Genomic DNA, 14,313 nt, shown 5'->3' with positions numbered 1-14,313 from the left:
GCAGCTGAAGCCGGAGCGCCCTCTTCGGTGTCCTCTTCGGTGACGTCGGAGTCCCACAATGCACTGCACCGGCCCTGCTCGTCACCTCCGGTGCAGGCACGTCATCCCTGCACAGCTTCTGCATATGCCCAGAAGCTGTTTAGCAGGGAATGACGCGCCTGCACCGGAAGTGACGAGCAGAGCCGGTGCAGGCGCATTGACTCCTGGGAGCGATGACGCTCATCTCCCAGGAGTCAATGCAAGCAGGAAGAGACGGCGCGGGCTACGGCCGCAGGGGGAGGAAGAGGAAGGAAGGTAAGTATATTTTCTTTAAAAACAAGGTAAGTAAATAAAAAAAAATGTAAATTATCCATTTCTTTTTCAGGTAAAAAATAGCAAGCGGATGGTGCAAAGTTGTTTTTGAGGCTGGAACTCCGCTTTAAGGGCCGTAGTTTGATGATCCCTGTCCTAGACCTAAAGAAGGAGCAGTTAACCCTTGCGGTGGATGGGGGCACTGCAAGAGTACTTTTTTTTTCCCTCTCTAGAGTAGGGCTTTAAAATGGAATTCTGGCTTCATCTTAACTACTCTTAAAACTGCTCCCTCCCCCTTCCTAACACCTATACTAATTGACCTTTATAACAAAGATGTATATACTTACCAATTTTCAGGTCACGTGATCCCGCTCCCCTTTGTCAATCAGTGGTGGCTGCAGGGGAGAAGAGGGAGCGCCAACAAAGCAAAGCCTATGGGTGATGTCACTGCTCCAGGCTTTACTAGCTGTTGCCGAGTGCTCTCTCTTCTCCCCTGCAGCAGGTATTGGCTGACAAAGGAAAAAAAAAAAAAGAAAAAAAAGAAAAATCTGTATACTTACCTATTTTCAGGCAGCTGCAGTCTGGTCACGTGATCTCTCACGTGACCAGACTGCAGCTGCCTGAAAATAGGTAAGTATACAGATTTTTCTTTTTATACTTATAAAGTTTATTAGATACAACCAGATACAGGCAATACAGAGAACCTTGGTAAGAGTTTGGCATCATCATATACATAAATCAACTTTCCCCTTAAATACCGCAAAGAAAAAAAAAAAGGCCCTCTCTGGTATGCAATTTTTTTTTGTTTGTTAAGTAGAGTCTACCATTAAGAACAAATAGCAAAGAAAAGAAAAGAAAAAAAAAAGTATACAGATTTTTCTTACACAGGTTAGTTAGCATGGGGGTGAGGAGGGGGGAGCACTCGAAGCCTAAGTCTAAGCCAGAATGTTTGATCTTTCAGGCCAGTGGATGTGAAGTATGAATGGCAGAGGATCAGCCAGGAATTAGGCATTTTCAGGAACAGTCCATTACACTCTGTGTGCTGGTCTCCTTTAATACTGCAGGGGGCGTGGTCTTCAGTAGTAACATGGGCGTGATCCATAACAAGAAGGGGGCGTGTCACATAACAAAGGACTGGAAGCACGTCTTCTATGGCTGCAGTGCTTGGCTCGGGGAAACGTCGGCCGTGTGCTCACCAGCGGTAATCACAATCAGGCTCTATAGTGAGGGATGAAAAGCTGTTTTATCGGGGGAACATGGAGGCGTGGCATGCAGACGGCAAAGGGTGGGGCTTGCGACAAAAGTAGGAGTCTACCTAACACGCCCATTTAATTAGTGAACGGGGTCGGCTTTCATTGTTGAAAGAAAATAAATATGAAAAGCACACGTGACTCCGATCCGCAAACCGAATCTAATCGGTAAACAATGATCTGCGTAGGATAATAACAGCCAGGGCAGTGTATAGAGAAATCGTCCCGCTGATCCGAGCCTTCCAGCCGCACATCCCCGGACCCGAGGAGCTCATCACATCTCTAGATTCCGAGGCATTGGAGGCAACAACAGACATCGGAGGGCGGAGCATTCCACACGAGGGTGTGTCCCAGAGAAGGCTGTCATAGGGGGATTTTTCCGAGGGGCGGGCTCTCAGAAGAAGGCGCGGCTGGCTAGCAGCTGTCACCGAGAGAGAGGAGAAGAGAATGGGCGCGGCCGAGACGCTTCTGTCAGACGGAGGGGGTGTGTCTTGGGGGGCGGGCCAGCGGTGAGCTCTGGCTCCTGGATGCCCGCGCATGCGTAGATGTTTGTTTTGACTGAAAATGCCGTCGGTTTCGAAAACGGCGCTGAGCGGGTCACCGCAGACCGAGAAACCGACTCACTACACGTAAGTGTGCGGTACGGGGCGGGCGGGTCGGCTTATCCTCAGCAGCTATTGCAGCTTTTTTTATTTATTTATTTTTTTTGCAGCAGTACAATACACTGATAGCTTAGCGAGCAAATGGCGCCACAGCTGGTGTGGTGGCCGTTCTCTCTCCGTGTGCAGGCGGCGGCGGCTCCCCGCTGCTCCTCCCGCTCCAGCTCGTTGTCTGTGTGTGTGGAACCGTTACGTCAATGTCGTGGCGTAGCTCTCCCCTCACACAGCGGAGCGGCGCCTCAGGTTGGCGCAAGACGTGTTGAAGAATAGCGCTGCGAGCGGCGGCTGCTCATTCCTGGACACTCAGTCTCCTCTCCTCCTCCTCTATATAAATAAAAGGCCGCCGGTCCCCTCATGTCTCCTTCCCGCCTCCTCACCCCGGGGGACGGCGAGGTGTCTCCATATTCTATTCTTCACACATTCCATCGCTGCATAGAAGCCCAGACAGGAGGAGGGACCCCGCTCCTCACATATGTCACAGGTGGACTCCATCCCTATACTTCTCTATGGGTGCAACTCCTCTTCTACAACTTCTCACAGTGACCCCTAGCTCTACAATACCCCTATGGGGTCACCTTACCTGGTAACACCCCCTTCACATCTGCCTGCCTAGAGCGCACATAAAATAGGCCCCTGTAAGGCCGTGTTCACATCTTTACATAGCGGGAACGCGTTTTGTATGAGGCGGTCCATTCACTTGAATTGGGCTTCCCTACACACACCAAAGAAGCTCCAGAACCTTTTCAGGTAGGCATTTATTCAGTGCACATCTGTTAACTGTGCCTGGGGTGCCATGAAAGATCAACGGCACGGCAAGCGCCATGTGCATTTCCAGTGAGTTTCCAAAACAGGCGGCAATGCCTTTTTTTTTTTTTTGCATGCTTTGTGTGATTTTCTGGAAACGCCAAATGTGATTGGTGCCTAATACCCAGTACAGATGATGAGATGATTGAACGAAAAATACCGCTTTCCAAGCGATTGCAGGATAATCTGATCATTGGTACACAGCTTTCGAGAGCCAATCATGACAACTCATGCAAAATTATCCAAAAGGGACAGACACACAAATTCTTCCCGTGCTATATCACATCGTGCGATTTTTAGATAGGTGGCACTGATTGGCAGCACTGGAGGGTACTGTTGGGACTGCACTGATAATCAGTACACGTCTCTTTTAGGCTGGGTTTACACTGAGGCGACACGACTCCTTACTACTTCGGGGGCGACTTGTGCATTACCATGCACCACGACTTCGGAGCGACTTGCAGGGACTTCACATAATGGAAGGCTATGCAAGTTGCTCCGAGGTCGCCCCGAAGTAGTACAGGACCCTTTTTCTAAGTCGGAGCGACTTGTGTCACTCCTATTAGAACGGGTCCTGTAGCGGTCAATGGACCGCGAGGGAGCGCAAATTGTCAGGCTGAAAAGTTGCGCTAGTGTGCAGCCGCGGATCAGGCAATGTCTCACTGCCTGTGATTAGTAGAGTGCAGTGTCGACGTCCTGGCGGGATCGGGCACGTACAAACTGGAACGTGCCCCAGCCCATCTCTGTTCCTAAATAATAATTTATATGACAGGAGATAGTGACCGGCTCTCAATATAGCCGGTTCACACATCTTTGGAGCGGCTGCGGAGTGAGCTGCACAGAGGTCCTGTGCATCTTTGGTTCCGTTTCAGATCCGAATCAAGCCTGATTTGTCCTTGAAACAGAGAACAGGGAGGCCCCGGACCCCTGCTGTCAGCCACATTCGTCTGCAGTGTGAACCCAGCCTTATGGGCCATACACACTATAAGATTTTCTGAAGACTTTTTCCTTTAGACTTACCAAAACCATATAATAAGAGGTAAAACCTAAACACTTTCAATTTGTATGCAATCTGGCAGGCCCTTGCACTACATAGAAAAGGTAAATCTGAAGGAAATCTAACCACAATAGTTGTATAGTGTGTATGCAGCTTTAAGCTGCATACACACTATACAACTTTTGTTGGTAGATTTCCATTAGATTTACCTTTTCTATGTAGTGCAAGGGCCTGCCAGATTGCATACAAATTGAAAGTGTTTAGGTCTGACCTCATATTATATGGTATTGGTAAGTCTAAAGGAAAAAATGCAAAGAAAATTGTATAGTGTGTATCCAGCTTTAGAGAATCTGGTTATCTGCTCTCCTCTCCTCGTGCTGTCAGTGTGAGAAAAGGATGGCCGATAACCGGCTTCTATGTACATCCGTGATCAGCTGTGACAAAGCTGATCATGTGATAAAGAGCCGCTGATTGGCTCTTTACCTCAATCTGTGATCAGCAGTGTCCTCTGGCTGCACTGTAGCTGTTTTTAGGCTATAGCACAGTCAGCGAGTGGTTAATCAGTACAGAATTAGTCTGAAACAAATAAAATGATTAAGACCGCACATGCTCGGAAAAGAAAGAATATATGACATCACTTCCAAAGTTGTGTTCTGTCATATGAGAAATTTTGCAGCTTTAGTAACCTAGCAAAAAAATAAAAATTGGATGATTATTCGTCCGATATTCTCATCGTGCGTACGAGGCTTTAGTCCTATGTATCAAATTCACATCTATGCACTGCGTTTTTAATGCCCTTTCACTCTAGTGAACTTAAAGTGGTTTTAAACCCTCACATATACCCAGTGAGGTTACTGGCCTTAAGAGGTACACAGAGATGAAACTAATCCTCCTACACAAGTTGTACCTGCTTACCTGCAGTGTTCTCCTCTCTGCAGCCTTCAAAGTGCAGAATTTATAAAGCTTGTCTGATGGTTCAGAAAAATTTGGCAGAGAGCTGAAGTCACACTGCAGAGCTCAGGGAGGAGAGCTCTGAGAGCTGATTGGAGGGAAGGGACACACCCCCTTCGCACAGCACACAGGAACAGAGCTGAGACCAGTCACTTCCCTGGGTTATATGTGAGAGTTTACAACCACTTTCAGGCATTTCTGTCTTGGCCTTTAGAGAACAATATCATCTGTGACATCACTTGTTGCTGTGTGGACATATCGCCCTAAAAACACACATGGAACGCGTTATTTGTGCACACCAGTGTAGTTCTTTGGGATCCAGAATGCATCAAAACACTGAAGTCTGCTCAATATGAGCAACAAAAGAAGCTCCAGATCTACAGGCATTGTGTTACAATGGTTTGCATGTTTAGGTGTGAAGAAGCCCTATAGAGCATAATAGATTTTTTTTATGTTTGAGCATTTTGTACTCGGGTGTGAATGCAGCCGTAACGCAACGTGTATACATTTTAGATGCATTTTGTGTGTTTTTAATGCATTTTGATTCCTTGTCACCTGAAAAAAAATTGACATATGACTCAAGCACAGTGTGGTGAGATCCTGTAGACCAGGGATATGCAAACTGTAGCCCTCCAGCTGTTGCAGAACTTCAAGTCCCATGAGGCACAGCAAGACTCTGACAGCCACCAGCATGACACCCAGAGGCCAAGGCATGATGGGACTTGTAGTTTTGCAACAGCTGGAGGGCCACAGTTTGCATATCCCTGCTGTAGACTTTCAATGGAAGCAAGTTGTTGGTGCATTTTTTAAACTGGGCACCATAGGTCCAGCATGCAGCACTTTTTAAAACGCAGCGCAATGATGTGAACAGTTAGACCATTAAAGTAGTTCTAAAGGCAATATATGTTTTTTTACCTGTATGCAGTCTCTGCATTAAGGTAAAAAACTTTTAATATTAGTCCACCCCCCCCGCCCAACTCCACCATAAACACTTACCTGAGTACATTCTCAACCCAGGGCTGACCTGTCTGCAGCAGCGCTGTTGTCTGTTCCTGGTTTCACAGAACAGAATGATAGCAGTAGGAGCCAATTTAGTGTGGGAGGGCGGGGACACGTCACGCTGTGTGAGTCTATGGACACACACAGCCCAGCTCGGAAGCAGGCACTCAGGGAAGAGGAGTATCAGAGAGCACAGCATTGCACATAGAAGTTAAGCATAACATGTTTTTTTATTTTTAGGGGAAAAAAAGTAGCTTTACAACTGCTTTAAAGGGGACATTTTTTCATGTGCTTTTGTTGCACTTGAAAGGGGTGTTTTAACCGGTTCCCGACCGCCGCACAACTAGATACTGCGGCGGTCAGCCCCGGCCAGGCAGAGTGACGTATGGGTACGTCACTCGCCTGTCACTGACTTGATAGCCAATTGCGGGCGGGCGGGCGGGCGCGCGCCCGCCGCGGCTCCTTCACTGACAAGTCAGTGCGTGTGACCGGCGGACCCGATGTCCGCCGGTCACACTACGATCGCTCCGGTGAAGGGAGAAAGGCGGAGCAGCTAATGTAAACAAGCCGCTCGTCATTCTCCCTGGTGAAAAAATGAAGATCAGACGGTTCTACTATGTAGGACTGTTGATCTTTGTTTTTACACCAATAGCAATGTCCCTATACAGTTAGAATCGCGCCCCTAGGACACACTTAACCCCTCCCTCTCCAATATAGTTAACCCCTTATCTGCCAGTGTCATTTTGCAGTAACAGTGCATATGTATAGCACTGATTACTGCAGTAATGTCACTGGTAACCCCAAAAGTGTCAAAAATGTCAGTCAAGGGTCCGATCTGTCCGCTGCAATGTCGCAGTACCGAAAAAAAAAAAAATCGCAGATCTCCGCCATTACGCGTTAAAAAAAAAACACCAAAAATGACAAAAATCCTTCCCTTTGTTAGTAAACGCGATAATTTTTGCGCAAACCAATCAAAATACGCTTTTTGCGTTTTTTTACCAAACATATGTAGCATAAAACAAATATGGCCGAAAATGTTAAAAAATTTTGATTTTTACATTTTTTTTGGGGGGGGGAATTTCATATTAAAAACTGTGAAAAATATTGTTATTTTTGCAAAATTGACGCTCTTTTTTTGTTTATAGCGCATGATCAAAAAATCGCACAGGTGATCAAATACCACCAAAAGAAAGCTCTGTTTGTGGGAAAAAAATTTGTTTAGGTACAGTGTCGCACGGCCGCGCAATTGTCCGTTAAAGTCACGCAGTAAAAAATTGTAAAAAACCTCCCTGGTCTTTTAGCAGCCAAATCCTCCGGGGCTTAAGTGGTTAAAAGGGCATCATTGTGAACAGGGCGCTGCACTTTTGAAAAGGCTTGCTTGCTGCGTTTTCAGTGCGTTTTGGGAAAATCGCACCTTCCATTATAGCCAATGATAGTGCACAAATAAACTCAGCACATTTTTTTTTTTTTTTGAGTCGCGTCCATTTTCCCAGGTGACTAGGGAGGAATACGCATGTAAAACTAACATTACATTGAATTTTAACATAACATAATAAAAATACGCTATTTGTTTTTTACAACTCAATGATGTGATTAGATTCTCACTTACATTATGTGCAGAGAGCTGTACATCATGAAAAATGAGGGCTGCCTGTACTGATCAGCGATACTAGTAACTGCACATCTGTTTACATATGTACAGAGGTTTAGTGGCCTGGATTCAGACCCAGAGGTGTACGTTCATCCCCGTACACGCCCAAACACTTGGATGTGCAGTTGCTAGGGTCAGTGATCTGTACTGGTGGCCATATACAATCACCTGTCACTCTCAGGCACAGAGATACACTCACCACTCACTGTACAATTCTCTATAGGACCGCTTACAGCAAAATAACTACTCTGCTGCATGCAGCCCTCCTCCTCACTCAGCAAGCGTGTAAGGTCTCGTTCACATGGCTGATTACTTGCATGCCCTGTGCAGGGATGTGTTTTGCTGACATGGGGATGTACAGGTGTTGTGTGCTTCCCTGTGCTGTCACATAGATGTCTATTGGGGCACGCGGCTGCACAGACACATTTGCTGTGTCCCAATTTGACATCTGTGTGGATGCATGTTCCTGGACTTGCTCTGGTTGTGTTAGGGGCTGTACACCTTCAACTGCATGGATGTCACATTGGGACACAGTGGTCTTGTCTATGCAGCCTCATGTCCCAGTAGACAACACTTGTGCATCTTGGTGTGGGCAAAGCATGGCCCTGCACAGTGCACAAAAGTAATTGCCCGTGTGAACAAGGTCTAAATCCAACATTATTTTCTTTCTTTTTCTTTTCCCCCTCCTTGCTTCCATTCTTGCCCAGGCGAGGATGATGTCCGCCCTGCTCCAGGAGCCTGTAGGAACCAGGAGACATTGGCATCCAAACAGTAGCTGAAGGGGTAGCTGGGGAGGGGGCCGGCTGCAAGAACTTGGAAAAGACAACCAGACCCCAATGATGTAAGGAAAGAAGATGGCAGCATGGGACTCAGAATTCTGCAAAGGATCACACCAGGGTTCACTGGGCATGTGAGTATATTACTTAACAAAGGTAGGAGGGGGTTAAAAGTAAAGTTAAAATGGAACTGAAGGCATTGTAATAAAAACATGCAGGAAGGCTATTTATTGCAGAAGAGACAAGAAATGTCTCTCTGCAATAAAATACACCTACCTGCCTGCTTGAAGTCTTATGTGGCATGTAAACTGAGCTGTGTGCCATAATAAATGACTGCATCCTGCACCAGCCAGTGAAAATGCCCAAGACCAGCACCTGGCAGGCACCAGGGAGAATGTCAACTATGGACCCCTTTGCAGACTTGTTTGGAAGAACAGGTAAGTTTTGTGACTTTAGTTCTGCTTTATCCCTTGCAGGGGGGAAATGGGTCAAGTTCTTTTTATGGCAAAGTGTCCATGCCTGTTGGTCTGCTTTTGTGCAAGCTCCCTGCTCCCCACCATTGTAAGTGGCTTTAAAAAGCTATTTGTAAACCAATAGGTTACTTGAAGAAAAAAAAAAAAACAAGAAATGCATACCTCAATCCCGGCCTAAAATGCATTTTGGGAGGCTCAAGGAATGCCACCGTGCTTCACCAATGCCTCCTGGGAAACTATCCCAGGAGGCTGTGGTGAAGCACGGTGGCATTCCTTGTGCCTCCCAAAATGCATTTTAGGCCGGGATTGAGGTATGCATTTCTTGCTTAAAAATCCTGTGAGAATGCACTCTTGCAATGAGCTGGAATGTTTTCTCATGGAATATTGAGCTCATGGCTCAGTTATGACAATGGCCATTTGATGGCTTAACAGTACGGTTGAGAGCACAACCAGTGAGACAGTTGCAGTACATTCCTAGGATGTGGCGGGAATGTAACTTTTTTTTGACTCAGTGAAATCGATGGGTATAGTTACCGTATTTTCCGGCGTATAAGACGACCCCCTATTACACAATCTACTGGTAATACTTATACTTAGGTTACCTTGGAGATATTCTACTCGGCGTATAAGGCGACCTCCCATTTTTGGGAGATTTTTTTGAGGTTCAAAAGTATATTATACGCCAGAAAATACAGTATGTTTTAACATGCAAAAGGAGTGGCTGGGGATGTACACATGTACATTTTTGTGGCAAGAAGAATTCTACCTCCAGTTAAAGTGGTTGTAAACCCCCCTCTAATGTTTGTACCTATAGGTAATCGTTAATATAGGCCTACCTATAGGTACTGTAAATATCTCCTAAGCTTGCACCATTTAGGAGATATTTACTGTATACTGTGCCATTGACGTCATCGGCACATGCACTCTGAGGGAACGGCCGCCCATGCCGTTTCTTCAGAGCCCTGAACCGGTAGCTCCTGCGCGCATGCGTGGGAGTGACTTTACGCGGCTCCGGCCGGTAGCAGTTTCCAGCCCACAGTACAACATTGTTTGCTGGAGACCAATGATTTGATGCACAGTTAGATCACATCTGATTTTTCCATTTTCCTGAGATTGTTTTTGCAGATTTACCATATCTTCTAAAAGTCATGCATTTTATGAAGCATGATTGGCTGGGCAAATATTAGGAATGGAATGACCAGTCAGTTTGCTCATCAGTAATTTTCTCTAACTGCTCTTGAGGCCTCGTTTCTTTAGATACATGGCCTCAAGGTCTAATAATAATAATAGACTCTGTGTTATTCATTGCTGTGAATAGAGCTCACTTGATGCTTGGGTGTTAATTAAATTGTTATATGGTTGTTTTTTATGTGACTGCACCTTATAGCGATTATAAATTTAGCCCAGCTTTTGTTGCTTCTCTTTATCAGTCTATTAGCAGCATCTCGTTTCTTTGCTTAGCTGTAAGAATGAAAGGTTAGCACATGCACTTATTACTGAAGGGCATTTGAGGTAAACTGACGTGTGTGGGCATAAGAGATTATACAGCACATTGGTGGTGAATTTTAGTAATTGCAATTTACAACCCTTTATCTGAGAGACATGGGTCATATAACATTTCCTGATGATGTGAGCCGCAAAGTGATGAAAGGAGATATAACCATCTTCATCTGGAAAACAGCTGGAGCTTTAATTCACTATAAAACCTTAGATGCCCATTTACACCCCTTTGTGCGTTAAGGTATTTGCCTACTTGATTTAAAGTGTTTTTTGAATGGGCTCCTAACCTTGAAAAATACAGCAGCAGAATGTTTGATGGCACATTACATCTGTACAGTGCAGGACTGTACACAAACACGTGCGGATTCCTCCAGAATGTTTTAATTGTCAGCACACGGCGGTGCCATTCATTTGAATAAGGCCCCCAATGCACATGCGTTGTAGCGCATCAAAACACAATTATATTTCCTGCCATGCATTGTGTGCTGCTGTGAAAAGAGCTGCCAAACACAGAAATTGCACTGTTTTAATTATATATTTATATGTTGATAATTATGTTGCCTAATTATCGACATATTATCGATCGATAACAACATAAATGGTACATTTTTCGTCAACGACTTTACACGCACATTAACTTTTATGGGATCCCAGTCTTAGTCCATTGGGTTCAATATTGGGGTGCATCAATCTGACTTTTCTAGTCCCGATACCGATGCCTGGCTTTGCGTATCTGTCGATACCGATTCGGTACTATTGTGTTATAACAATTGTGCATTCAAAATCTAAAATATTATGTAATCAAAGTCAAACTCAAAATTAAAAAGAAGAAAATGTAGCCACAAGAAAAAAAAAAAACAGTGCTTTGCTGTAATACCACCTCCCCTCCGGATTGGCTCGTGGATCTGTTAATTTTTACCAATCCCAGATCCAGCTATTTTCCCAGTATCGAGGCCGATATCCGATCCTAATATCGGATCATTGCATCCCTATTCAATACTGAGTTGGCTCACCCTTTGCTGCTAGAACAACTTCAACTCTTCTGGGAAGGCTGTCCACAAGGTTTAGGAGTGTGTCTATGGGAATGTTTGACCATTCTTCCAGAAGCGTATTTGTGAGATCAGGCACTGATGTTAAATGAGAAGGCCTGGCTCACAGTTCCTGCTTGAATTCGACCCAAAGGTGTTCTATCAGGTTGAGTTTAGGACTCTGGGCAGGCCAGTCAAGTTCCTCCACCCCAAACTCACTCATCCATAACTTTATGTACCTTGCTTTGTGCACTGGTGCGCAGTCATGTTGGAACAGGAAGGGGTCATCCCCAAACTCTTCCCACAAAGTTGGGAGCATGAAATTGTCCAAAATGTCTTCTTGGTATGTTGACCCCTTAAGAGTTCCCTTCACTGGAACTAAGAGGTGAACCTCAACCCCTTAAACAACCCCACACCATAATACCATCTCTACCAAATGATTTGGACCAGTGCATAAAGAAAAGTCCATAAAGACATGGATGAGCGAGTTTGGGGTGGAGGAACTTGACTGGTCTTCAGAGTCTTGACCCCAATCTGATAGAACACCTTTGAGATGAATTAGAGTGCAGAATACAGACCAGGCCTTCTCTCCAACATCTGTGCCTCACCTCACAAATGTGCTTCTGGACGAATGGTCAAACATTCTCATAGACAAACTCCTAAACCTTCACAGAAGGGTTAAAGCTGTTATAGCTGCAAAGTGTTGGCCAACTCAATATTGAACTATATGGACTAAGACTGGCATGTCATTAAAGTTCATGTGCGTGTAAAGGCAGGCGTCCCAATACTTTTGAAAATATAGCGTATCAACAAATTCTGTGTGGTGTAGTCGTTTCATTGAAAGATTTTAGTCATTATGAGTTTCTGTACTTTATGCCCTATGCCTGTTCATATGTTAGTGACAGTTGTATACAGCATCATTATACCTGGCTTTGAATTTAAGAATTTGGAAACATGAAATTTTTTAGAAGTAATCCTTTTGATTTTTCCTTGTCACAGGTATCTGAAGGAATTTCGGACCGAGCAGTGCCCACTGTTTTTACAACACAAATGCACCCAGCACCGACCCTTTACCTGTTTTCACTGGCATTTCCTTAATCAGCGGCGTCGCCGACCCATTCGAAGACGTGATGGGACATTTAACTATAGCCCAGATGTTTATTGTACAAAATATGATGAAACCACAGGAATGTGTCCAGATGGAGATGAGTAAGTTTATTGCTGTTCACCTTGTGTTTAATTTGTTGTAAACCTATATACGCTAAATCTGTTTTAAAGGGAATCTGGCATGAAGATATACCTGTGTCAGAAGCTTCAGAAATAATCTGCCATTCTTTTTCCTGTGCTGCATGCGGCTCCGAACCTTTCACCTTGACAGCAACATCACTATCCCAGAACAAGAATGCAGCTTGTGAAATAGGGAACAACTGCTTAAATCTGAGGCTTCTCACATGGATGATTTTCTTTTGTAGCACATTTCCTTAAAAGGAATCTATTGAACAGAAATATGGGAGCCACCACTCTTGCCTTGCTTTTAAATTGCAATCTCCTGGACTTTTCATCTTTTGCATTAACTAGTGGGTTGTTGACTGGGGCAAGCATGCACCCAGTAAAGTGTTGGGACACCTTATATGCATTAATTTCACTGACTTGCCAAATAGTGAAGTGTGAAGCAAGGGTAAGGACTAGAGGTGCACCGAATTTAAATTTTGGTACCGAAAATGCAGGATACAGTTGTCCGAAAACCAAAAATGACCGTTTTTTTTTTTTTAAAAATATATATATTTTTATATATAATTGTATTGTTTTGGACTTTTTAATATAATCAATTTAAAGGAATGTAAATTTGTCAGCCCTTATTGGCACCTTTTAGCTCAAGAAAAACGAATCCCTTTTAAATTCTATGTATGTCTTCACACTGGTCCGTTGCGCTTTCCTTGGGGTGTTAAAAATCCAGCTTCCTGCATTTTTGGTCAGTTTAAAAAATCGCACCAAGAAATGCATTAAAAATGCCTCATTAATGCACCTGTGTTACGTTTTTGATGCGTTTCTTAAGTTTCATGACCTATAAAAAACAAACCAGAAGCCCCTTTTTTCTCTGATCGGCAGAATGCCAATTTCCCCCCCAATATGTTTTGGTTGCCAAATTTTCAGTGCATCTCTAGTAAGGACAATAGCTTGCATTTTCAAAATCAATTCAGCTTCTATACAGTGGGTATAGAAAATCACATTTTGTTGCTTTGCAGCCTGAGATGAAGACATAGTTTTTTATTTTATCCAGCTGTATTTACTCAGTACAACTTATAACATCCAAGTGAGAGGTATTCCACCAACATGACAGAAAAAAAATAAAAAAGATTCAAAAACAGAATCACCCCCCCCCCCCCCCCTCCTAAAAATGACTTGTAAACTCAATCAGGTGTAGGTAATCACCTTCTCAATGACACTCAAAGCCATTTGACTTTCAACTTTAAAGCAGAGTTTTGGCCAAATTTTTTTTTTTAAGCAAAAAATACCCCTAGAATAGCCAGGGCTATTTCATTTAAACAACGATATCCTCTAAACTGTCCCCTGTTTAGTGTACATGCAGCATGAATTACTTAACCTTGTGAAGTTCTTGTCCAGCGTGGCCAACTGTGGTGTGGGCAGCTGAAGCCGCAGTGTCCCTCTTCCTGGATTTCGGGAGTCCCAGAATGCTATACTCTCGTCACTTCCGGGGCAGGCGTGTCATCCCACAGCTGGTTCCGCATCATTGCGCATGCCCAGAAGCTGTTCTCCATCCATCGGCAGAGAGTGACGCGTTGACTCCTGGGATTGATGACACTCATCTCCCAGAAGTCAATGTAAGGCAAGAAATGACGTCGGCGGCCGCGGCTGCATAAGGAGGAAGTGCAGTGATTATTCATTTAAAAATAAGGTAAGCTAACCAAAAAA

The 14,313-nt window shown here is 44.4% G+C and overlaps 1 protein-coding gene across 2 annotated transcripts in view; it reads left to right on the top strand.

The window, feature by feature from the left end:
* The first annotated feature begins 2,088 nt into the window (after nucleotides 1-2,088).
* The window catches only part of UNKL (unk like zinc finger), a 213,341-nt gene continuing 201,116 nt past the window's right edge, over nucleotides 2,089-14,313 (top strand). The window contains exons 1-3 of one of the 2 annotated variants that reach the window (XM_082262085.1): nucleotides 2,089-2,170; nucleotides 8,310-8,512; nucleotides 12,379-12,588. In XM_082262085.1, the coding sequence (XP_082118211.1) occupies nucleotides 8,457-8,512; nucleotides 12,379-12,588 (266 nt within the window). In that variant the 5' untranslated portion in view covers nucleotides 2,089-2,170; nucleotides 8,310-8,456. The remainder of the gene's footprint in view (nucleotides 2,171-8,309; nucleotides 8,513-12,378; nucleotides 12,589-14,313) is intronic. The other variant, XM_082262084.1, reaches the window with a different exon arrangement.

Source organism: Pelophylax lessonae (assembly GCF_965119305.1).
Source record: "Pelophylax lessonae genome assembly, chromosome: 6".
NCBI classification, from domain to species: Eukaryota; Metazoa; Chordata; class Amphibia; order Anura; family Ranidae; genus Pelophylax; species Pelophylax lessonae.
Note: the sequence above shows the minus strand (reverse complement) of the source record. Positions and strands in the feature narration are given on the sequence as shown.